Source organism: Lacerta agilis, chromosome 5 (genome assembly GCF_009819535.1).
Source record: "Lacerta agilis isolate rLacAgi1 chromosome 5, rLacAgi1.pri, whole genome shotgun sequence".
Lineage (NCBI taxonomy): Eukaryota > Metazoa > Chordata > Lepidosauria > Squamata > Lacertidae > Lacerta > Lacerta agilis.
Window position 1 is genome coordinate 70,013,958 of NC_046316.1, and position 24,304 is coordinate 70,038,261.

The 24,304-nt window shown below is 42.2% G+C and overlaps 1 protein-coding gene across 1 annotated transcript in view; it reads right to left on the reverse strand.

Annotated features, from left to right (window-relative positions):
* Positions 1–24,304, reverse strand: part of SLC9A9 (solute carrier family 9 member A9) — a 216,589-nt gene that overhangs the window by 179,683 nt on the left and 12,602 nt on the right. The window contains exons 3-4 of the mRNA XM_033148180.1: positions 19,633–19,710; positions 17,932–18,008 (exon numbers count right to left, since the gene is read on the reverse strand). Coding sequence (XP_033004071.1) covers positions 17,932–18,008; positions 19,633–19,710 — 155 coding nt within the window. The remainder of the gene's footprint in view (positions 1–17,931; positions 18,009–19,632; positions 19,711–24,304) is intronic.

The following is a 24,304-nucleotide window of genomic DNA, read 5'->3' on the forward strand; positions in this document are numbered from 1 at the left end:
AGAGGAGGAAACAAGAAAAAATATTTTTCTGGTTTTCCTCCTCTAAAAGCCCTGTTTTTTCTGAGGATCAGCTAAAAGTTTTGCAGCTTTTTTGCAAAGGGAGAAAAGCAAAGCTCCTTTTGCAAAGAGGGAAAAGCAAAGAGGAAAATCCCCGTTTTTATGGGTTCAACTCACATTTCTGCAGCTTCTAAAGGAAAGGAGAGCCTTTTCTACAGTTTCCAGACAGATAATCTAATCAGCCAGTCACATGTTGCTGGGTAAACAAACAACCTCCCTCTGCAGCACATTCAACAATGGAGGCCTGGGCAAGAGGGCAGGGCTGAAAGGGAACCGGGACTCTTATCTCTCTCCCCATCTCTTGCTGATCAGCTGCTGAGTGGGGTCCTTTCAACACCCCCTTTTCTCTTTGTAAAATTAAAACTTGATCCTCTTTTGGCCCCTGGGCAATTCAGCTCCAGGGACCACCATTCACTCCATAAGATGCACAGATATTTCCTCTTACTTTTTAGGAGGAAAAAAGTGTGTCTTATGGAAAAATACGGCAAGTCATGATTCTGGCTTTTTTTACATGTAAAGATGGCCAATGAAGCTGTTGGAAAAACTGAGAGGATAAGGGTGAGGAAGGTGGGGGGGACATCAGTGTGGTGCAGGTTCACCACTTCGAACACCAGTTTGGTTCTGGCAGCATGTATGCCTCATGGCAACCTCCACACCAACTCACCTCTCCACGTCAACAGTGTGATGCAGCAGCTAAAAAAGCCAATGCAATTCTGGTCTGCATCAATAGGAGTATAGCATCTAGATCAAGGGAAGTAATAGTACCACTGTATTCCGCTCTGGTCAGACCTCACCTGGAATACTGTGTCCAGTTCTGGGCACCATGGTTCAAGAAGGATACTGACAAGCTGGAACGTGTCCAGAGGAGGGCAACCAAAATGGTCAAAGGCCTGCAAATGATGTCTTATGAGGAACGGCTTAGGGAGCTGGTGTGTTTAGGTTAAGGAGTGATATGATAGCCATGTTCATATATATATATATATATATATATATATATATATATATATATATGGATGTCATATAGCGGAGGGAGAAAGGTTGTTTTCTGCTGCTCCAGAGAAGCGGACGCGGAGCAATGGATTCAAACTACAAGAAAGAAGATTCCACCTAAACATTAGGAAGAACTTCCTGACAGTAAGAGCTGTTTGACAGTGGAATTTGCTGCCAAGGAGTGTGGTGGAGTCTCCTTCTTGGAGGTCTTTAAGCGGAGGCTTGACAGCCATCTTGGGAATGCTTTGATGGTGTTTCCTGCTTGGCAGGGGGTTGGACTGGATGGCCCTTGTGGTCTCTTCCAACTCTATGATTCTACGATTCTATTCTATGATTCTACGTAAGAAGCAACTACACAGCTAATGGGGAACTAGCACTGTGAGTCTGGCAGTTCCCTGATTGCATGAAGTGAGGTTGCAACGAACGGCAAAGGCCTTCTCAGCAGTGGCACCCGCCCTGTGGAACGCTCTCCCGTCAGATGTCAGGCAACTACCTGACTTTTAGAAGACATCTGAAGGCAGCCCTGTAAGGGAAGTTTTTAATGTTAGATGCTTTACTGTGGCTTTATAATGTGCTGGAAGCCACCCAGAGTGCCTGGGGTAATCCAGTCAGGTGGGGAAGCATGGAAATAATAAGTTACTATTATCATTGTTATGATGACTCCACAAAACACTAAAGTACCAGCAGCAGATTTTTTAAAAAAGCATCACACAAACACACATCAACAGGAACCCAGAAACACAGTCCAGCCATTTTAAATAACATTCAGCAGCAAAAAGACACTTTAAGGCAGCATGAATAAGCTATGGAAAGGTTTATAGGGCTTTATCTAGTTAGAGGATCACAGTGCAGGCAATGTTCAAATACTGGGTATTTCGCTACCTTGTGTTGTACCTAGCTGGTGCAAGAAGTGACTGCAGTATTAGCCAATTATGCTTAGACTCTATATTTTGTAAAGACCCTGGCCCTCCCTGGAGAATAGGCTGCCAGAACTAGATAAATCTCTACCAATTAAGGTTGTTGTCTCTCGTGCTTTTAATGGTTATTGGATGTTATGTTTTATTGTAGTTCTTCTGTTTTATTAATGCTGTAAGATGTCACAGCAGAAGGAAGGGTATCTAACAAATCAAGCGATAAGGAAGACCAGAGTGCCTCTTCCAATACCCATGGGATATTGGAACAGACAGCAATACTGTGGGGGCTACTAAAAGAGTAAAATAAATGTCTCCAAGTGACTGAAAGAGTTTACCGATAGATAGCAACCATCTATTGAATTGTTCACCCCAATCAAGTGCGATGGATTTAAGCTTGAAACAGACAATTACAGGATGCCAGCATGGGCACAAGAGGAATTCTGTTCCCCCATATCCCACACAGGGACCTTCAACAGTCTGACGAAGCAACACTACAATGAAGAAGTCTATGGCACAATGGGTCAGTGCATCTGGCTGTTAACCAGAAGGTTGGTGGTTCAAGCCCACCCAGGGACAGCTGTGGGCAGGATTCCTGCATTGCAGGGGGTCGGACTAGATGATCCTTGGGGTCCCTTCCAACTCTACAATTCTGTGATTCTGTAAGACATTATACAGTGTGTGTGTGTGTGTGTGTGTGTGTGTGTATATATATAATATAATATATATATATATACACACACACACACACACACACACACACACTTTAAATACTGCAATTTTCAAATCACTTTGAGTAATTTATCCAATAAAACATAGAAATCAATAAAATTTATATTTTATTGGATAAATTACTGAAAGTTTGATAAAACCAAACTAAACTGGTGCTTCCTAACTTCCTGCAGTGCTGCGAGACACTAGTAAGGCAGGGAGTCTTGCCTGGACAATACAGTCCTTCCCTTTACCCCCGGCAAGATGGGTGTAATTTGCCTGAAAAAAATTGATAAAAGCCCATTGGAGTTCTATATTGCTGTATGCAGCACATGTCAGAAAGAGTACTGCTTTTCCACCCTGCCTAGACAGATAAACGAGGCTCTGCCTAGAAAAACATTGTTCTTTATAGAGAACCGTCTGTTCAAGAGGCGCACACTACAGTATTGTGTGTTCGACTCATAATTAAGGGAACTTTTTTGATGAGTTCATCATGACACAGCATTTGCTGAAAAGTTCCATCCTGGAAAAACAATTCAGAACTGTCCAAATTTCTCGCATAATTGGGAGAAGGGGTGGTGGAAGGGTGGGAGGGAGAGCAAAAAACAATCTAAGCAATTTTCTCCCCACTTTTTACCTCCTTAGTGGGCTGCAGTCCTTGTTTATCATTCTGAATAATTGGAAGCTATTTTGCTGGGTTTTGGGGGGGTACGCCGAACCTTTTCTACCATGCTGTCTTGGTATTTAATTAAGACATTTTAATGCCTTGTTTTGATATATGCATTTATTGATATGTATTTTTTAGCCACCTGCAGAACGTATTACCATAAAAGATGGAAGAGAAATAGATATTAAAACCAGTGTTTTTGTCTTAAAAAATGTTTAAGGGTGCTCTCATTTTCCTACTGTTATTGAAATACTGCCCCAACCTTAGATTCACAACATGTTTAGGGGTATGTGTACCCCTGCATCCCCCCTGAAAAAAGGACTGATTAAAACCATGAAATAATGGTCAAAGCTCATTAATTCTGGCCCATACTCTACAATACTGTATGCCCCGTGACAACTAAAGCTGATTGATTAGTGCAAGCTGCCAAAGAGGCGTGTACAGATGTTAGTCCTAGCCGAGGGCTCAGCATGCAGGCAAGGGAGGTTTAACCCTTCCATCTCCAATTATGATTCTCACAAACATTGTCCCTCAGAGGGATAGGGGACAAATTTGACCCAGTTTGCATCATAGCTGATTCTATCAAATTCACACTTTCCAAAGCAATACGAGAACTGATCTTCATGATGCAGTTCTCCAAACATATATGCACGTGAACATACATATTTTGGGATAAAGTGTGTGAAACTGCTTTCAAAAATATATACAATAGCCACTAGGATGTGTACATAAAGCCACTGGGAGTGGTCACCAGGAGTTTTAGGGTAAGGTGCCATCAGTATGGTGATTACACTCAGCTCTGTGTCTTCATGACATCTGAATCAGGAGCAGCTGTGTAGGCCCTGAACTAGTGCCTTGATGCAGTGTTGGAATGGAGGAGAGGGGAAAGGCTGAGATTGAAACCATATAGCTAACTATAGGGATAGGGGCCCTAGCAGAAGGGGAGAGGGGCCTTTTTATCGCTTCCCCTCCACTGTGGTCTTGATCCAGATTGAGGGCCCTGCATCTTCAATTCGAAACTGGGGAATTCCATTTGTTTCAATGGAAATTTTTCTTCTCCAGAGCAAATTGCATTTTTGAAAACAAATCCCCTCCCCCCAAAAGAAAGAAACTTTGCCTTTTTAGAAGATTTTCCATTGAGAGGGAATTAGAAGAAGGGGACAGATTCTAGACCTGGCTTGATGGATGAGAAGCCTTCAGGATTTGAATTGGATTTTACAGATTCATTCTATGGCAAACAGCAGGATGGACTGCACTGCACAGAGAATTATACTCCTGCAGCAGCTGTTCCTTCCGAAGAGAACAACTACGACGAGACACCCCCTCCTGTCCAAATCATGTTAAAGCATCTCTTAAATTTTTAGCAAAGCAATGTAAGAAATTATGTTTCTGACACACAAAGCTAATTGGGGCTAGAGAGCTGTGAGTCTCCTGTCTGCCAGGACGTTTGCACTGTGACAGACAGATTACATCTGCCGCTCCTTAATTGTAGTTAGCACATGTAGAATCCCAAGCTGTGTGACGAAGGTGTGCTTCAAAGTTATTCACACATTTGAGAATAAATTATAAGCAAGCCCCCCTCCCCAGCGGTCCTGTGATCTCAAGGGGTTTTGATGGTTGTTGTTTATTTGTGGAACTTGGCAGCTGTTGGGGGTGGATGTATTGCAGAAAAATATACATGACAGCAAAATATCAGATGCTGGAGTTTCAATTATTGAAGCTGAAGAGAACTTCATAGATTGGGCTAGTGCTTGTCTCACTTTTTGAAAGATGGAAATTTATGCCTGGGAACTGCAATATTCAGTGAGGCTCACTTTCCTAGCCTATATAGGCATCTGGAATGAAGCAGGAGTAGGATTTGGGGTGAAAGGACAGTGAACTCGGTTCATTTTTTACTCAGAATGTTCTGTGACAAACCTCTTTTTCCCTTTCCCTTTTTGCTCCAGTAAATTGTTTGGTGCCATCAACACTAGATATTGCCGTTTCTGCTTAAATGATCTTAAAACTGTCATTTCCATTACAGTCCTGTGATTAGATAACCTGATCTCCATGTGAGCAAGTCTAAGGATTATTGCGAATTGTTGTGCTAAAACTAGCTACCCAATATGGATTTTCAAGCTTGGAGAGTTTGGAAAGTTGTCGCACTGAATTCTAATGCTAGAGGCTACTCAAACTGTCAGCCACAAGTTAGTTCTGTTAAGAACCTATTTTGTCTTCATTATAAGAAGGATAAACCCTGCAGTCTCAGAAACCATTCTCGAAATGACTGCATCCAAAGGGTGGCCAAAGGGTCTCTTATCCTATTCAGAGCTTTGATTCTTTCTGCCCTCTCCCTCTCTCCAAATGTGATTATGGAAGTCTGCCTCAGAAACTTAGGCTGCAACTCTCACCCCACTTAACTGGGAGCAAAGCCCATTGAATTCAATTTACTTCTGATTGGGCATGGTTAGGATTTCAGTTTTAGTTAATGGGAAATATCACTGGCTAAGACCTCTTTTTAAAAATTGGTCTGGGAATCAGCATCCGTGGAATGGATTCCTAACTCCCCACTGCCAACACCCTGGTTTTCACCTTACACCACACATCCATTCATGAGTGTAATTAAGAACAGAGCAGATTAATTTCCAAAGGGAAGAATTTGTAATACTGCAATTTAGTGCTTCTGAAAGATAGAGAAACATCTCCACAAACCCCATTTATATGCATGGATCTTCATATTTATGCTTCAGGAAATTTTGCCACAAGCCTCCTAAGCACACCACGAAGAGAATGCTGATGAAAGAAACATCAGAGCATTCAAGATTTCCCCTTTACATTGCATGTTGGTGTTCAGCATTTTCTCTCTCCTTCTCTTTTCTTCCCTGAAGCACACTACACACCATGAGGAGATCTCCCACCTTCAAAGTAGCTGGATCTGCCTCCAGGCGCCCTTAGTACCTAACCCACTTTGCTATGTTTGAAAGATCATCTGCCTTTCCAGAAAAATTAAGATCAATGATAAAAGAAAGAAATGATGAAGTACCCTTATGACATGTGTTCCCAATAGATTAATGGGAGTAGCACAGAACATTTTGAAATTCTGGTGTTTGTTTGGGTGTGACCCAGAATCTCTTTAAGGAACAGGGATCATCTTTGGCACCACATAATGAGGCTATGAAATCCCAACAAAATTCTATCTCTATCTATCTATCTATCTATCTATCTATCTATCTATCTATCATCTATCTATCCTGTTCAATTGTCAATGTAAGAGCAATATGTATTAGTTCAAGCTTCAAGTAGGTTATGTGGAGAACATTACAGATGCTGCAATATGTACAGCCCCAATATCTATCTATCTATCTATCTATCTATCTATCTATCTATCATCTATTGAAACTTCTGTCTTTGGGCATCAAGCCAGCTGCATTGCTATTATGGCATCCATAAAAGCACCTATGCTATGTTGAGCTTTCCAGGTCAGGTAATTGGCAGGTTGGGACTTATGATGTCACAGGTCCCTATTATTGCAGGCAATATATTTACAGGCAAACTTCTCCATCACAAAATATGTCGCCTTAGGGTGGGATAACTGGTCCTGTGACTCTACCCATGGGAAACAGAAATCCCTTGATGGTCAGGCATGGGCATAGCAACCCAATTCCCTTCCATTTCCCCACCTGGATTAAATAAGTGGTGTGTGACAGCTCCATCTGAACAGAAGACAAACTAATCTTCTCTACTTGACAAGGATGAAGCTTTTAAAGCCCCTTGCAAAGCAGTTAACTAAATAAAATGTTCTCAGAGGTTTTAGTGATGTGTTTGTTCTTCACAAAAGAGACTCACAAGCAGTTACTGGAAAATGTGCCCAACCTGCCATCCGTCTACCTTATTGATTTGGTTTACTCCAAACAAAGCTAATGAAAGAACAATTTGATTTCTTCACAAGTGTGGTTATATACAGTAGCCATGTGTCCAAGAATGAACCATAGCTTTGGCTATATGGATGGAACTCACCCTTTCTTCTGGTATTCCGGTATAAATATTGGTAGACGCCACACACAGTCACAACAGAGGGGAAAATAACTCTCACTTGTTTTGCACTCTGTGAAATGAAACCTAAAGTGTATCATATCTACAATTGGCTTACTTAAGAGCCCTGATGGAAGATCTCCATGCCAGGCTACCAGTAAACAGAGGTACCTGACCTGACAAATTGGCATCCATGACAGTAAGGATGTCCACACAAGTTGGGAATCTCTTTTGCACCTCACACTTCTGCACTCACCACACATGGCAAGCAAGTTTCAAGTCCATCTAGATATTCTTTCCCACCCTTTGAAGGCCCCAGGGAGATCGGAGACAACAGGAGGACTACTTTAGCCAGCCCTCTGAAGGCCTGTGCAACTTTCTGAAGCAATAGCTCTTCTTTCCACAGGTGAGGACACTCCAGCCAGTTTTATCACAGTGCTCTGTCCAAAGTCCTGACTTTTCCTGCCTTGGCTAAGCCAGACCTTCCTGTACCTGCTTTGATCTGACCTGGTACATTACCGGATGCAACTCCACTTTACTTGATCTTACTGGGCATGATTCAGCTTTACTTGTCATTATGCCCAAACAATAGGTGCCACTGTTCCAGTCTGCTAACCCAGTGAGCCTGGAGCTGTATCCAAACAGGACAATTGCAAGCCAACCTTTCTCAAATGAAACTGAGGGCAACAGAAGGATGTCAGCCTTGCGTAACAAAAGCAGGCCATAGGCTGGCAACGGAACTGATTATGCCCACAGAACATCTCCCAAGTCCAGCATGCAGGGATTCATTTAGTAGCATTTAATGATTGCAAAAGGGGCTCCCTGAAGGAACAAAGTCTGAAATACCATTGGCAGCCAGGAAAAAAAAAAGTGGTTTGCAGGCAGGCAGCATCAGAATGTAACCAACCAATACTTAAGTACTGGTGGAGAGCTAAGAAAATCCTTCTTGGCTCCCTTCTTTTCTCTCAGTTACTTTGCCTTCTTAAAGGGACAAGCAGTCAACCCCCAATTTCTAGAGCACCCCCCCAGCCACACACACTAAGATTTGAGCCAATAGATGCTCAGAAGGCATCTAACCACTTTCCTGCTTATCTCTGGCTTTCAAACTTAGGAACTTCTGGGATCAGAATTCTATTTTCTCACAAGCAGAATTTTGGGTAATCCTCCTTTCAGCCAGCAATACACCCACTCGTCCACCCCCTCAGCTACTTTGCAAAGGCATAGCATTTTTACTTTTGAAATAGTGCCTGCCTTTGACACGAGTGCCATCTAGTGGATTTGTCCAAGCAGTGTCATCATTTCCTTCAGCGATGAAAATGTCCATTATAACAATATATATAGCATTGTGGTCATGGCAGTAAAACGTACAGCACCCTTAGATCCAAGAGTGTTCAGGGGCCCTGGTGTCAACACTGGATCGGGCAAAGGTCAATCTGGTGTGAGGCAGGAGAAAACAGGGTGCCATGGGTAAGCATATGGGGTGGGAAACCAAGTGCAAAGAATAAATCACAACTGAAGGACAAAACAAGAGGCAGGATCAGAAGCAGGGTGTGCCAGGACTGAAGGGCAAGTCAAGGCTGAAAGAGAAATAGGAAGCAAGGAAGGAGCTCACCCAAAGAGTCAGGGGAAGAAGAAAGCAAGACCTAACTGAATCACTTCTAGTTCTACCTGCTCTGGAGGTTCAAATAACCAGACTCAGAAGGTGGCATTGTAGCATATTCCAAAGATACTCAGCTATCCATGCAGACAGAATAATAGAATTGTAGAACTGTAGAGTTGGAAGGGACCATCATCTAGTCCAATCACTTTTGCCCAATGTGGGGTCGAACCCATCACCCCGAGATTAAGAGGCTCATGCTCTACCGACTGGGCTATCCCAGCCTGCTGCAACTTACACTGCAGTGGGTCACCACACAGGCCAGCTGCACACGGACCTAAAGGTTCCCCAAAGCAGGTCTGCGTGTCCAATAACTCAGAATTGCTCAGTGTTTATAAGAAAACAAGATGAGCTTTGCTAGATCAGGCTAAGGCCTATCCAGCCCAGCATAGTGTCCTCATGGTGACCAACCAGATGCCTATGAGAAGTTTGCAAACAGTGGAAGCAGAACATAGCCATTGTGGCTAATAAGCCACTGATATAGCCTTATCTTCCTTGAATTTGCTTAATTTTCATTTAAAGCCCCATTTTGTGGTACCGAATTCTGTATGTTAATTATGCACAGTGTGAAGAAGTTGTCTGTCCTGAATCTTCCAACATTCAGCTTCATGAGATGCCCTGAGATGGACAGAGAAAAAACTCTCTGTTCACTTTCTCCACACCACATTGAATTTAATATGCCTCTATCGTGTCCTTCCTTGCCTTTCTTCTGAACTAAAAAGTCCAAAATGTTGTAACCTTTACTCAGAGAGAAGTTGCTTGCTGTATACTTGTTGACACTCTGCCAGAGATCTCAAAGGTTAGCGAAACAGCACTTATCCTTGCAGAAGCCATGCTGGCTCTGCTTCAGCAAGACTCATTCTTCTATAACCCTGGAAATTTAGGGGATTTTCCTCTTTTGAAGTCAAATGTGACTTTCTCTCTCTCTCTCTCTCTCTCTCTCTCTCTCTCTCTCTCTCTCTCTCTCTCTGATGCTGCTGTGAGAGAAGAGGAATGGTGCAGGAAAATACTAAAGTTGGAGACATTCTCTCTGTGATTTGACAACTTGGGGACAAACCCAAGAATTTTGAAGCTCCAAGACTGCAATGGAGAACACATGTCCCTCCAGATATTGCTGGACTCCTCTCCTATCAGCCCTGGGAAGCATGGTCAATGGTCAGGGATTATGGGAGTTTTAGTCTGCAGCACCTGGAAGGTTACAGAATCCTCTGCTCCAAGACATCATCATTTCCCATTATTCTTCAAGTGCTGCTAACACAATAAAACAAATTCAGGACAACAATAAAATTATGAAACAGTACCAATTAAAAGCAATGCAATTTAAAAGCAGGCAATAATAACTGGTTGTTTTATTTTGTTGTGTTTTTAGCATTTTTGTTGTATCTGTAAGGTACCTGGATGGAAGAGGCAGGATATACACATTTTAAATAAATAGCTCAAAAACAGCAGCAGAATTGCACACTGAAAACTTGCTAAAATAAAAGTTCTCAAAAAAGTATAAAACAAGTATGTGGAACTGTGGCCCTCCAGGTACAGTTGGACTACAAATCCCATCATCCCTGATGATTGTCCATCATGGTTTCCCCTCCTAGTCTAAAAGATATTAGTGAAGGAGCCAGTGAGTCTCAACCTGGAGGGTTTTCCAGAGCATTAAAAAATCAAAATAAAATCAAAATAAAATAAATAAAAATAAATCACCTAATGCTTTGCAATGAAGGCACAGCAGACTGAGACTTTAAGCAGATCTCAAAGGAGAGGATTCTAACCTGATCATCTGGCAATAAATCCCACTCTGACAACAAACATACACTCAACAGGGAATCACAGCCAGCTCATATGCCAGTTGATGTTGCAATTGGGATTTTCAATCTGTATTTTAACCTATTTTGTATTGATTTTATTTATTGATTTTACTATGCACTGCTTAGTTAAGCCAGTTTAAGGTGGCAAATAAATATTGGCAGCTGTCCAGATGGTGCTGAACTGTAATTACCATCATCCCTCCCTGGCCACATGCTGGTGTGGCCAGATGGGAGCTATAATCCAGGGGTAAGCCTGTTCCCCCACCAAATACACTCTTACGCATGCATTTGCATGATGCCTGGGCTTTCAAAAACCAGTTTAGCACATTTTTCATTTTTCAATCTAGGCTACAAAATACCTTAGGTGCATAGGAGCCAACTCCTAGGGGCCGTGGGGGCCTTGGTGCCCCAATAAAATATTTGAGAGGGCCTCGGTGTGGGTCCCAAAGTCGATGGGCACTGCCATTCAAATGGTGTGCATGTGCTGCGTCATGTGATCAATTATGCAGGGTGGGGCTATCTGGCCTCCCCAATATTTATTCAAGTTGCATCCCTGCTTAGGGGCATACAATGCAAAAAAATGTAACGCATGAAGGGGAAGATGGCTGACTGTAAACATGGCTCTATATATTGCCACTTGCAATGCTTGCATAACTCCACCATGTCAGCACAGTCCATCCTAAGCCCTTGTCTCCTGGTACAACACGTCCCTGGGGCTGGTTTATTTGCCAAAAAGGCAGAAGTCAAACCAGATGGTGCCTGTGTCCCGGCCTAATGATTTTGTTGGACAGGATTCCAGGGTATCTTTTTCCCCTTTTCCATGCTTCTAAGGACCTCTCTAATCCTACTCTCTAAACCTATTCTTTTTATATAAATGATAGGTTTCTCTTTAAGAATCTTAGCCTGCTCTTTTGCACATGGCTTCGGAAGAAGACAGCTGTGTTTTCCGCTGCTCACGTCAACTTGCTCCCAACAGAGCGAGCTAGATGTAAGTTGAAAGGACTTTCAAAAATCTACCAGCAAAATTACATTAGCAGATGCACATTGTCTGCACTGAAATAATTATTTGGCTCTGCGTGGGTGGTGAAAGCCTGGAAAGGATATTGTAAACTGTTACTTTAAATGACCACTCTTTTTCCCTAGTAAAAAGGCTTTACATTATAGTTTTCCCTTTGCAGAAGGGCTCAAAGGAACTGCTAGGTGGGGAATAGCCAGCAAGTTTCAGATCTAAATCTTGTCTTCAAAGATAAAGTCCATCAACAACAATCCTTTTTATACAGCGCCATCCCTTCACTGCTATGATAATTGTTTTCTAAGCTCTTCAAATTCCATGTCTTGGTTTCTGTTCAGCTTTGACAAGTGCCGTGACAGGTTTTTGTACTAGTGTGCAAAGCCTTTAACAACTTGGGCCCAGGTTATCTGAAGGACATGGGCCCAAGTTGTTAAAGGACCCGGTTTACACTTTAAATCCCAAGTCAATAACTGAAATCATCTGCAGGAGTACTATGAGCGATCCCTCTGTGGCGCAGAAGCGCGACTCATGCCAATGAGAAGTCACACCTTCAGTGCTGTGGGCCCAGTGCTGTAGAAGTCCCTCCCAAAAGAAGCAGAGGTGCTGCTCTGCTTAAAACTGTTTCATTGCAGGAGAGCTCTGCATCACGAATGCTCCTCTGACATTTTAAATCTTAGCACTTCAAAACAGACATTTTAAATTTAAATGAGAGCCGGTGTGGTGTAGAGGTTAGAATGTCAGGCTAGGACCTGGGAGACCAGGGTTCTAATCCCCCACTCAGCCAGGAAGCTCACTGGGTGACATTGAGCCAGTCACTCTCAGCCTAACCTCCCTTACAGGGTTGTTGTAGGGATTATTAAATGAGGAGGGGGAGAACCGTGTAAGGCACCATGAGCTCCACTGAGAGAAAAGATGGATATAAATGCAATGAATGATTGATTGAATGAATGAATAAATGCAATGAATGAATGAATAAAAAATGGAATACATACATACATACATACATGAAATGAAATGAAATGAATAAAATCTTCCTGATGTTTTTGTTTAAATTTCTGAGGTTTTAACTTCTTAAGAATTACGCAGTTGTGCAAGGAATATAATTCCTGCTGTGTTTGAAGAAGCAGTGAATATGAGGCATCCATGGTTTCCTTTAACATCAATTCTATACCCACTTACTTGGGAGTAAGCTCCCTGGAAATTGGTAGGACTTACTTCTGAGTAGAAATGTATAGGGCTGTGTTGTAAGTCGACATGTTCTCGTGGCGTTCCACGCAGGGATGGAGGAAGGGAGGTGCGGTGGGGGCAGGCCGCCCTGGGTGTCACCACTGAGGGGGGTGACAAAATGGCAGGTGGCACTCACTGCAGGGCCTGCAGCACGCCTCGAGCCACATGTTTCTCCTGGGCGTGACGCAGTGGCTTGGGCACCCGCAGGCTCCGCGCTGCCCCAAATGGTCCGCCCATCGCCCCCCCCAGCTATAAGGCGACTGAGTGGGAGGGAGCAGGCAGACTCCTCGGAGGCCCCACAGAGCGTCCTGTCCCAGCTCGTCCTGCCCCTGGGCGCAGGGCACACACGCCACCCTAGGTGCACAAATGGCTTGCTCTGCTGCTCATTCCAAGGTCGTGTGTGTGTGTGTGTGTGTGTGTGTGTGTGTGTAAATGTATGATAGTTAGCATATGAAATGCATACATCCAGAAAGGAGTAGGATTCCCATACCAACACAATATTGGGTCAAAGCTGCTCTGGCTCTGCACTGAACCTCATAGGCAATGCAGAGGTGTGGTGAAGAAACTGCTTGAGCTTAAGATCTATCTTTGTGGATTATTATCATGCATAGTGTCAAAAGTGAGCAGGGCACTTTACAGAGCACCAGGCATGTCCCTACCCGGAGGAGTTTATAATCTAAAATATGACTGAGGAAGGCGACAGAAGGGTAAACAGAGAAGCAACCTGTGAAAGCTTCAGCTGCACATGCTTAGACTCAGATGGAAGTAGACTTATAGGAGGACATGGGAATAAGGCTGTTGTGCCAAAGGCTTCATGGAATGGGTAAAGTTTTAAGGCAGATACACCCTGCTATATTGCTATGGCACAATCCAAAAGCCTTGTCCCAAAGCTGTATAAACCTGCAGCACACCAAATTATAGTTCAGGTTTTTGCAGATTGCCATTTGCTCTGTTTCAGTGGGGGGGAAGTGGGTTTTCATGGGGAATTCTCCAGAGCCAAAAAAATGAGATAGAGAGAGAGCTTTCGAACACAGAACTTTAAAATGCGGACCATGCCTGGAAAGCACAAAAGAAAGGTATGTGTGGATATGCCCTTATTTAGTCAGCATTCAGCATGCAAGTTGAGTTTTTGTTGGATCTGGCATTATTATTATTATTATTATTATTTATTATTGAAGATCACAGTGTAGAAGAAGTTCCAAACATACAAAAGAAGCATACAAAGAACCTCAGTGAGCAGTTCAAGCCAAAAAAATTCCTTTCATACGCAGCAACGGAGGGTTGTTTCCCAAGCTGTACCACATGCAAAATGCTTGTGGATACAGGCCTTATGAAATGCTTTCTGCTGAAGCCCACTGAGAGCCAGTGTGGTGTAGTGGTTAAGAGCGGTAGACTCCTAATCTGGGGAACCAGGTTCGCGTCTCCGCTCCTCCACATGCAGCTGCTGGGTGACCTTGGGCCAGTCACACTTCTCTGAAGTCTCTCAGCCCCACTCACCTCACAGAGTGTTTGTTGTGGGGGAGGAAGGGAAAGGAGAATGTTAGCCGCTTTGAGACTCCTTCGGGTAGTGAAAAGCGGGATATCAAATCCAAACTCCTCCTCCTCCTCCTCCAATATCCTTGGATTTCGCAATTTTATGAGCTTGGGCCAAAATGAGATTAGAAGACAACTCCCCGAGCCCACAAGTCCATGTACGCTACATGCGTGCAGCTGTCTAGCAGTCATAAAACAACTGATCTGCTTTGCAAAGTCAAATGCTGGATGTCTAGAAGTGCATACTAAGCAGTGCAAGCACGAAAGCGTGCTGAAATCATTGAGCATGGGCTGAATCTTAAATGAAGAATGAAAGCAGGAAACCTGCTAGAATCAGGTGTAAACTTGTTTTCCCCTGCTCTCCCCCCGCCCTCCCCAAAAAGCAAAAATATAAAAAGTATGCTGGAGAATGAACAAACCTTCTGGGAATCCATACTGGAAAATTCCTTCCGAGAAAATCTCATTAAACTGGCAGCAAACTTTTAGAGCTATGTTAGAAGCAATGTCCCTTTATTGACTCTGACAGAGCCATAACTATGTCAGTGCCTTGTCTCTTTGATAGCAGAACATCACAGTATATTTGCGCTGCTATGAGCTTCTGGGGGCCCAAGTACCCATATCTGTGTTTGGCTCTCTCTCTCTCTTTTTTGTTAATGTAAAGAAGCCCAATTGGAAATTTGCAACAGAATGTTACAGTGGTGCAATACGCCGGCTCAGCTGAGCTCTCCTCTAACACACTCCAAGCTAAATCCTATAGCACTGCCCTGCACCTAACAGCTAATTCTTTTGTAAAGTGCCATGTATATAGCCTGCAATACAAAAACCAGAAACCAAGTATTATGAGGAATGGTATGTTTAGACTGGAGACAGAAGACATGCTTGTGGTCTTCAAATATCCGAGGAGCAGTCATGCAGAAGGCGAAGGAGTCATAGGGTGCATTCTGACGTCGGGTTTTTTGCATTCATTTTCCTGGTTATATTGCATTACATGCATTGCCTGTTCCATTATGGAACTGTGGCTTTTGTATCGAAATACCGTCATGTCATGAGCAGACCTCATCAGACATATTGCCACTCTTTATGTACATACACACTTTATGATTCATGTCTGAAAACAGTTGGAGTGAACGTATGCCTGAATACCACCCTCTTTTCTCTGATGGATAACCCTTCCTTGGCTGGTTAAATCTTCTCTCACTTGCAGTTTCCATATTGTTGGGCCTCATGCTGCTATTAAGCTTTTTCCTAACTGTAACAGCAGCACCTGGGGTGTGGTGGGAAGCCTGCTTGCTAGAGAGTAAAGGCTACTAGACATATAAAGAGTCATATTAGTTTTGTTCTAAGAAGTAATTCCCCCCCCCCATCCTTTCCTTACTGAGATATAGACCCAGTAATATTATTGGTTTCTGGAGTTATATCTATCTATAGTGTGATCCTTAAAATCAGTTGCTCAGATTTCCATAGGGAACATCCATCCAAAGTCAAGAAGTGTTCAGAATAAGGCAAAATTGAATGACACCCAATTTATCGTCAATTTGATGTTACAGTAGAACACTTCACAAAGCACTCTGCTTCAGATTTGTGGCATTTTTACCAATGCCAAGTAATCTGCTAGACTAGAGAATGTGAATATATGAATTCAAAATATATTTCAGTTGGAGCACACAAATGTGTTCCTGAATTTGCTGCATGGGGGAAATTAAACAAAACAAAAAATTTAAAAACCCTAAATCCACATGGATTTTCATAATGCAAATTTCAAGGGCTGCGTTTCAGTTCACATATGTTACTTTTACATCCCTAACTGGGACCACAGCAGTCTGGGAAGTGAGGTTTAATCTTTCCCTACCTAGCTGTGATCCCTATGAAGATAACCTCTCACTTCATAATATACCTTGGGGGAGCTCCCAGTGATACCAATAGGAACTTTCCCCTCTAAGCCTAATTGTGGTGATGGTAATGCCCATTTCAAATCACCCATGCCTCTAATTAAAGGAAGGAAAACCCCTGGCGTGCTTCCCGACAATGCATTTAGTGTAATAATAATGTGCAGTTTGACCCTTATTTCCAGGCATATGTGGACAGAACTTCAACCTTAGATGTGAAAGTTCAGCCATACCATACAATGATGTGAAAAGGGAAAATATATTTTGATTCTGCAAACACACGTTTGCTTAAGGAATGATAAAACAGGGAGAGATGACTGGAGCTTAAAATTTAATTGGTTGTGTAATTTCAAAGTGCTCTTTGGAACTTTAGAACTCTGATTCCTTGTAAATTTGGGAACTCTTATAAAATCTAAAGTGCTGCCATAAATCCTGCGCCATAGGGAAAGGCTTCAGTGCCCCATTAAAGAGTTTTATGGTTCAGGAGCTCTCATAACCAACTGCGGCCTTCCTCAAAGTGCAATATGAGAAAAAGGACAATGACCACAAACAGTTCCAAGGAGATAGCACTGAGTTCATAACTCTAATATGAAGTCTTACAGGGTGTTGCTCCAGTCTCATCATATTTGAAATGCTGTCAAATCATGTGGGGGCAGGGTTTCAAAATGTACTGGGGGGACAAATTCTGAAGCTTGTTTTTGAACCTTGATTCATTGTCCAGTACCAGAGTTGAGGAAGGCCTTCCTGGAGGCTCAAGTGGTAAATTACCAAGCTGATGATAAACTATGATTAGTGATGTTGTTGAAATCTTCACCTCTTCAGAAATACAAACCTTGGGGTTCACAACTGACACTAGCTACCAATTAGCTACCAGGCTAAGTTCAAGGTGCTGGTTTTGGTGTATAAAGCCTCACCTAGCTTCAGACCAAGATACCCGAAAGATCACCTCAGCCCTTGTATATCCAACTGATTGCTCCACTCTCTGGTGAGGGTTTACAGCAGATACCAACTTATTTGACGGTCCATTCCATGCTATGTGTGAATCAGGCCTTAATGTTTCAGCACCTAACCATTAGATATAGAATGTTGGACTAGAAAGTAAATCTAGGCTTTTCTTAAGTTCTCAGAATGTATATATTTGAGAGAGCCACAGTTTATGCAGTGTTCTAACTACAATACCCATGAAGCAGTGTGCTTGCGAGTGAAATGTGCACGTTTAAAGGGAAACTGAAGAACTGATCATAGGGAACACTGAACTTTGAAATGAAAACTGTAGATATTATTGTAGTTTTCCACTACAATTAGTTTTACACTTAGGATCAAGAATTGATACCGCAGTACAGAATTCCTCAGTATTCAGCACATGTTTGCATAGCGATTTGACATCAGCAACACACATGTGTCTTGTCAGAAAGCAAACATCAATTCCAAGACTTATTTTTTAAAGGAGAAATGTAGCTCACTTACCCTATAACAATGCAAGAGATGGCAGTCCCTACAAAGGCATATGCTAAGACGGATCCTAAGTTGCGGAAAAAATGTCTCTGCGTGTGGGGGGAAAAAGGATTAAAAAGTAAAATTCTTGTTGTTTAACTAAGAAATATATACTACTTGTCCAACAGATCCAGAAATCTAACACCAAAAATTCTATTCTCAAGCTTCCTTTTATATTTTAGCTCTAAATCATTTGTACATGTTAATAGCATGGATTCTTACATTTGTAAAGCCTCAGGCAAGTGAGATCAGAACGCTTTTCGTCTACATTTAAGTCATGGCCAGTGCACTAGTTCCACAACATTTTAAAAGTGTGTTGCATTTGAGTTGCATTACAATTTATCATGTTCCAATAAATTTCACTCCTATGTTGTACAGCACAGCCATACCTTGGAAGTCAAACGGAATCCGTTCCAGAAGTCTGTTCAACTTCCAAAATGTTTGACTTCCAAGGCGCAACTTCCGATTGGCTACAGGAGCGTCCTGCAGCCAATCAGAAGCTGCAGAAGCCACACCAGACATTTGGCTTCTGAAAATCATTCGAAAACCGAAACAATCACTCCTGGTTTTCGATCGTTTGAGCCGAAAAGTTCAAGTTTACAAGTGTACAGCTTCCGAGGTTCCACTGCAATGTGTTATTTGCAATTTAAGCCTGTCTGTAAACTAGTAAAAGAGCCATGACTATGTCCTAAAACCTACCATCTAGGCATGCTGGGATACAAAGCCTGAGTGGTCTTATTGGGAAAGAAAATGCTCTGAAAAGTAACTAGACTTGCCACGTTGTGGTTTTAAAAATATCTAGTCAGTTGGCTTAGCCAGAATTGGGTCAGAAGGCAGAGAGTCAGGGCCTAATGAATATTTGATGGTTCAAGGGTGGAGCTCGGCTGCTTTCCTACATCACAGGTCTGGTAAGAAGGTTCACAGAAAAAGTTGACATCCCAAACTCAAGATGCCTACTTTATTTTACACAAGGAAATGAAAAACAAAACAAAAAACAAATTCTGAACGGGCAGTCAAAATACAGGGATTATACATTATTACATTTACCGTATACACCCGAATATAAGCCGACCCAAATATAAACCGAGGCACCTAATTTTCCCACAAAAACCAGGGAAAGCTTATTGACTCGAGTCTAAGCCGGTTCACCTTTGCCGCCGTGGAGGAGGAGGAGGAGGAACGAGCAGCCCAAAAGCAGCCCTTTGGGCTGCTCCTTCCTCTTCCTCCTTTGCCAAGTTTGCATTTATGCGAGCAGTTCAGGAATGAAACAAGCTGCCTGGGGAGAGTAAAGAACCGCCGTTCTTGTACACTTCTTAAGGAATGGTTGACTGGGAAGAGCGGGTGGCGGCACGAGCGGAGAGATAGGGCTTCTTTCTCGCCACCCCCACCACCCGCCTCACTCGAGTATAAGCCGAGGACAGCTTTTTCAGCATTAAAAAATGTGCTGAAAAACTAGGCTTATACTCAAGTATATACAGTAATTGGATTGAATTATAGGAATCAAAACAGGAATCAAAATGAAGGCTTGAAACTGGGGACATTTTCCTCACTCCTTTCTTTGATTTCTCTGCGCTGAAGCACTTCCTAATTTTTACAAATCTTATGGGTTGGTCATTTAGATCAACAACAGCATCAGATGTCCTACTGAAGTTCAAATAAATAAATACCACTTACTTTCTTTAAACTGTAGCCTGCGTGGAATATAATGGGAGGTAATAAAACATTGAAGAAGATTGAAGGATCAAAGGTCATCTGCGAGAAAGGACAAAGGAACATAAAACATCTATTACGGATTATGTCTTTTAAGAAAAACAAAGAATATTGCAGCACTTTAAAGACCAACTCATTTGTTAGTGCATAAGGTTGTGTGGAGAAGATACAGAAGGGCACTTTTGGCCCATTATAAAAGACATCCCATTGGGAGATGAGTAGGTGAATGAACCTTTGTTTTATGCGGTCAAACATTCAAATAATAAATATCGGCCTCCAACTAAAACATACTCAAGAGTAGATCCACTGATGCCAGTGGACTTGAGTTAGTTATAAATAACATGTTGATTTCAACAATGAGCTGAATATAACCCAAGGGCTATAATGAAGAAATAACTGGGTAAAACCCAGAAGGATAAAATAGCAGCAATGGAAATGCTATGACCAATCATGCTTTGAATCAACTAGATCAGGGGTCAGCAAACCTTTTCAGCAAGGGGCCAGTCCACTGTCCCTCAGACCTTGTGGGGGGCCAGACTATATTTTGAAGAAAAAAAAAATGAACGAATTCCTATGCCCCATAAATAAATAAATAAATAAATAAATAAATAAAGACAAATTCTACTCATGTAAAAACACGCTGATTCTTGGACCGTCCGGGGGCCGGATTTAGAAGGCGATTGTGTTGGATCTGGCCCCCCGGGCCTTAGTTTGCCTACCCATGAGCTAAATGAATGTCAAATGGTAGCGGCAGGGGGAGCAAACCTGCCTTCTTCCCAAACCTGGCCTAGAGATATATCCTGATACAAACATCTCTCTTCAGATTCTATTGTGTGGCAAATCCTGCTGCCCCATTCATGTGCAGTGGACTTCAGCGTTACAGAATCTGTTTGCATGCAACCACTAAATGTGAGCTTGTGGGAGAGGTTCAGTTTGGCATGCAATGGTTTATGAATCCAACAGCTTCCGCCATGTGTTGCACCCAAGGATGCTGTTAGTCAAAAATGGGCCTGCTGTGGGTCCCTCAGAATAGCAGCAGAAAAAAGGGACAAACTAACAACAACAACAAAATTCTGCATAGATTTGAAACCCTCTCCAGTTCATTCTGGCTGGAGATCTGCAAATTTTAAAGCTTATTCAACAGCACAAAGTAGTCTTCCTTGAGCATGAGTGGTGGGCTATTTTTGTCAAGCCATTTCATTTGAAGAATGAACTGGGTAAATTCTCTTAAAAATGAATATTTCTTTATTTTAATTAAAAAGGTAAAAAAGAGAGAATGCATTACAAGTAGAGAAAAAACCCCAAACCTCATCCATCTTGATATGTTTTGTACATATGCTATTGTAGAAAATATGCTACGCTGTGAGATATATATATATATATAATGTGCTATTTTATTTTTAAAATAACTCATTTAACATTTTAAAGCTGTATAAAGGATGTGTGTGTGTGTGTGTGTGCATGTAATAATTAATTTCCTTAGAGGGATGTATTTTTATAATTTTATTAATCAGCTAGGGAATTTCTATGAACAGATCAAGTTCAATATAGCCACCTGAAAATAAAGTGTAAGGCTGGATGTGAACTTGAAATTGTGTAACCAGTGGTTTATTATTGATTCTGTTCTGTTTCTTAAATGTGAATTCAGGGATTGTCTTGTTTGTTATTACACTTATGTAAGCCTCTGTGGGAGTCCTTTTGGCTGATGAGTTGTGTACAAATGCTTTAAATGAATAAATAAAATATTCCCATCAGGACCGAGAGCACAGGAAGTAGTACCATGGCAATGGAACAAATATCCTGGTGACAGTCTCACTGCCCCTGAGGAACTTCAACTTATTAGTCTTCTGCTAATGAAGCAATAACTCTTGCAGTTTGTTATCATGCCTTGACATCTAGATAGCCTTCTCAGACACTGTCCTCCACCCCACAACATCATCTCTATAATCATGTAGCTGTGCATTCCTTGTTCCAGTGTCATGATAGCAGGGCTGCGCACTTCTGTAAGCCACTCCATGCGGTGTGTCAGTGTGGTGTAGTGGTTAAGAGTGGTAGACTCATAATCTGGTGAACCGGGTTCGCATCTCTGCTCCTCCACATGCAGATGCTGGGTGACCTTGGGCTAGTCACACTTCTTTGAAGTCTCTCAGTCCCACTCACCTCACAGAGTGTTTGTTGTCGGGGAGGAAGGGAAAGGGAATGTTAGCCACTTTGAGACTCCTTCGGGTAGTGATAAAGCGGGATATCAAATCCAAACTCCTCTTCTTCTTTTTAAACAGAAAAGCAGGATGGAAATAGTTCTCTTCCCCCACATGTGCCCCACACCCTCCCCAAATCTGTTTCAGAGGGCTGGAGAACTCCTGTAACACATTTTTAGGTGGGGTATGGGATACAACGCTTGGTTTACAGTGTTCCACAGAGAGGTGGTGGATGGGAGATGCTATGTTGAGATCCTGGCACAAGATGATAAGAACACAACCAGGCAAATTCTTGTGGTGGAGGAACCCAGTTACCATAATTGGACAGCCACTTGACAGCAGATAACCAAGCTATTGCATGGCTATCGGGATTACCCAGAGTGTTCTCGTTGCCTAATCTTTGTTTCACATATACACAATCTCCTATATGCTGGAAAGAAACCAGGCAGTGTTACTCTGGGGCTTTAGAAAAGTTCACCCCTCTGTTCCTTCAGTGGTTCCCATAGATTTTATTAGGCATAATTACCCATCACAGACACCCACAAAGCATCATCATGCCTCCATTTGGGTGTCACAAAAATCTAGAATTTTGGGGCCAAGTTACTGTGTGTTTGGCTGTAATTGATGCACTCTGTGAGACAAATTGTAAATGGGATGTCAGAATGAGCAGAGACAGAGTTTTGTTAGTGCAATACATATACTTATCACTGAACTCTGCATTATTTTGCCGGCAGTGTTCTTATGCTTATACATAGCTTTAGTAGGCACTATAAAGTAGAAACCTGCTTAAAACAGTAACCTGCTGGATACCAGATGCTATTTTTGTAAAACATTGAATTTCCCTGTATCTTCACCACAATATACTGAATTAATATCTTTAAAAGTGAGAGCATGTCATTAGCAAAATGGTCTGCAGCTCCTTTGTGCCGATAGAGTGCCTTTCCTTTATGGGGTTACGATCCTGGATGAATTATTTAGCTCTGTAACAATACAGCCTGACTGCAAAATGACTTCCTCCCTCCCTCCCTGCCTCCCTCCCTCTTTGTCCAACTGATAGCTCAACTTGATAAACAGGAAATGAGAGCTCAGCATTTTATTTTATTTTTACCATTCTGCTTACTCTGAATTATTAAACTAATGCGAACTGGCTAGCCAATAACAGCAAGTGCTAAATTTCGCTGCGCTGACAACTTTATGGGGAGAAAGTTGGAACAAGAACTTTTATCACTTAGTCTTCTATACTGACAGTAACAAATGCCACATTGACTAATAGGTTTTATGCACCTTTCTCCTCTACATCTTGGGGAGGTGGATTAATTGCATAGTTGTTATTCAAAATGATTCAGTCACATTGCATATTCAGATCCATAAATACTGGATAGTGAAGACTAATTTCAGAAAAGACAAATGTGGGAAATTTTTGAACTGCACAAACCAACCACAGCAATTATATGATAGTCTGATTTTTACAATTTGTCTCTCCTGCCGCATACTTGTTAAGGATGATAAAACGAAGAAAGAACATAAAAATAAGCCCATTGGATAAAACCAAAGCCCTTTTTGGCCCAGCATCCAGATTCCACAGTGGCTAGACTGACATGTATGGGAAGCCACAAAACAGAAATGAAGGCAATACCAGTCTTTGGCTTACATTCCCCAGCAACCGATATGCCTCTGATACCAGAGGTAATTTATAGACATTGATTAGTAGCTATTGATAAACTTGTCCTTCATAGATCCTAAACAGCTTTTAAAGCTAGGTTGGTGGCCATCACCAAATATTATGGAAGCAAATTCCATCGTATAACTCTTCTTCTTCTTCTTCTTCTTCTTCTTCTTCTTCTTCTTCTTCTTCTTCTTCCTCATAGCTGAGTAAGATGAACACAATCTTAACAGTGAGTCCGTGAATGACTGTGGAGGCCAATTCTGGATCTACATGTCCTTCCACAGTGGGGACATAGGTTTCCGGGCAGAAGTTGACCATGGTGAGGGTTTGCCAAATGTGCCTTCCTCTTAGCACATTTCTCCCTTCCGTCCTGAGTTCAAGCGTCTTCAAAGCCCATGACACCTTTAGTAAAAGCTGTTCTCCAATTGGAGCGCTCGCAGGCCAGTGTTTCCCAATTGTTGGTGTTTAGACACCAAAGGATGTTCACAAAGTTATCTGGGCAGCTGATTTTCAGAAGGACAGTCCACAGGGCATTATGATTTACAGTGTTGAGGGCCTGAGTCAGGTCAATAAATGACATACACAGGGGTTGGTTTTGTTCTCTGCATTTTTTGTGAAGCTGTCAAATGGTGAAAATCATGTCCACTGTTCCCCTAGAAGGTCGAAACCCATTTTGGGATTCAGGAAGGGTAGCCTCAGATATTGTAAGCAGACAGTTTGCAGTAGCTTGTTCCCCTCTCTTCTGGTCCAGCCACGAAGAGGAGAACAGGAA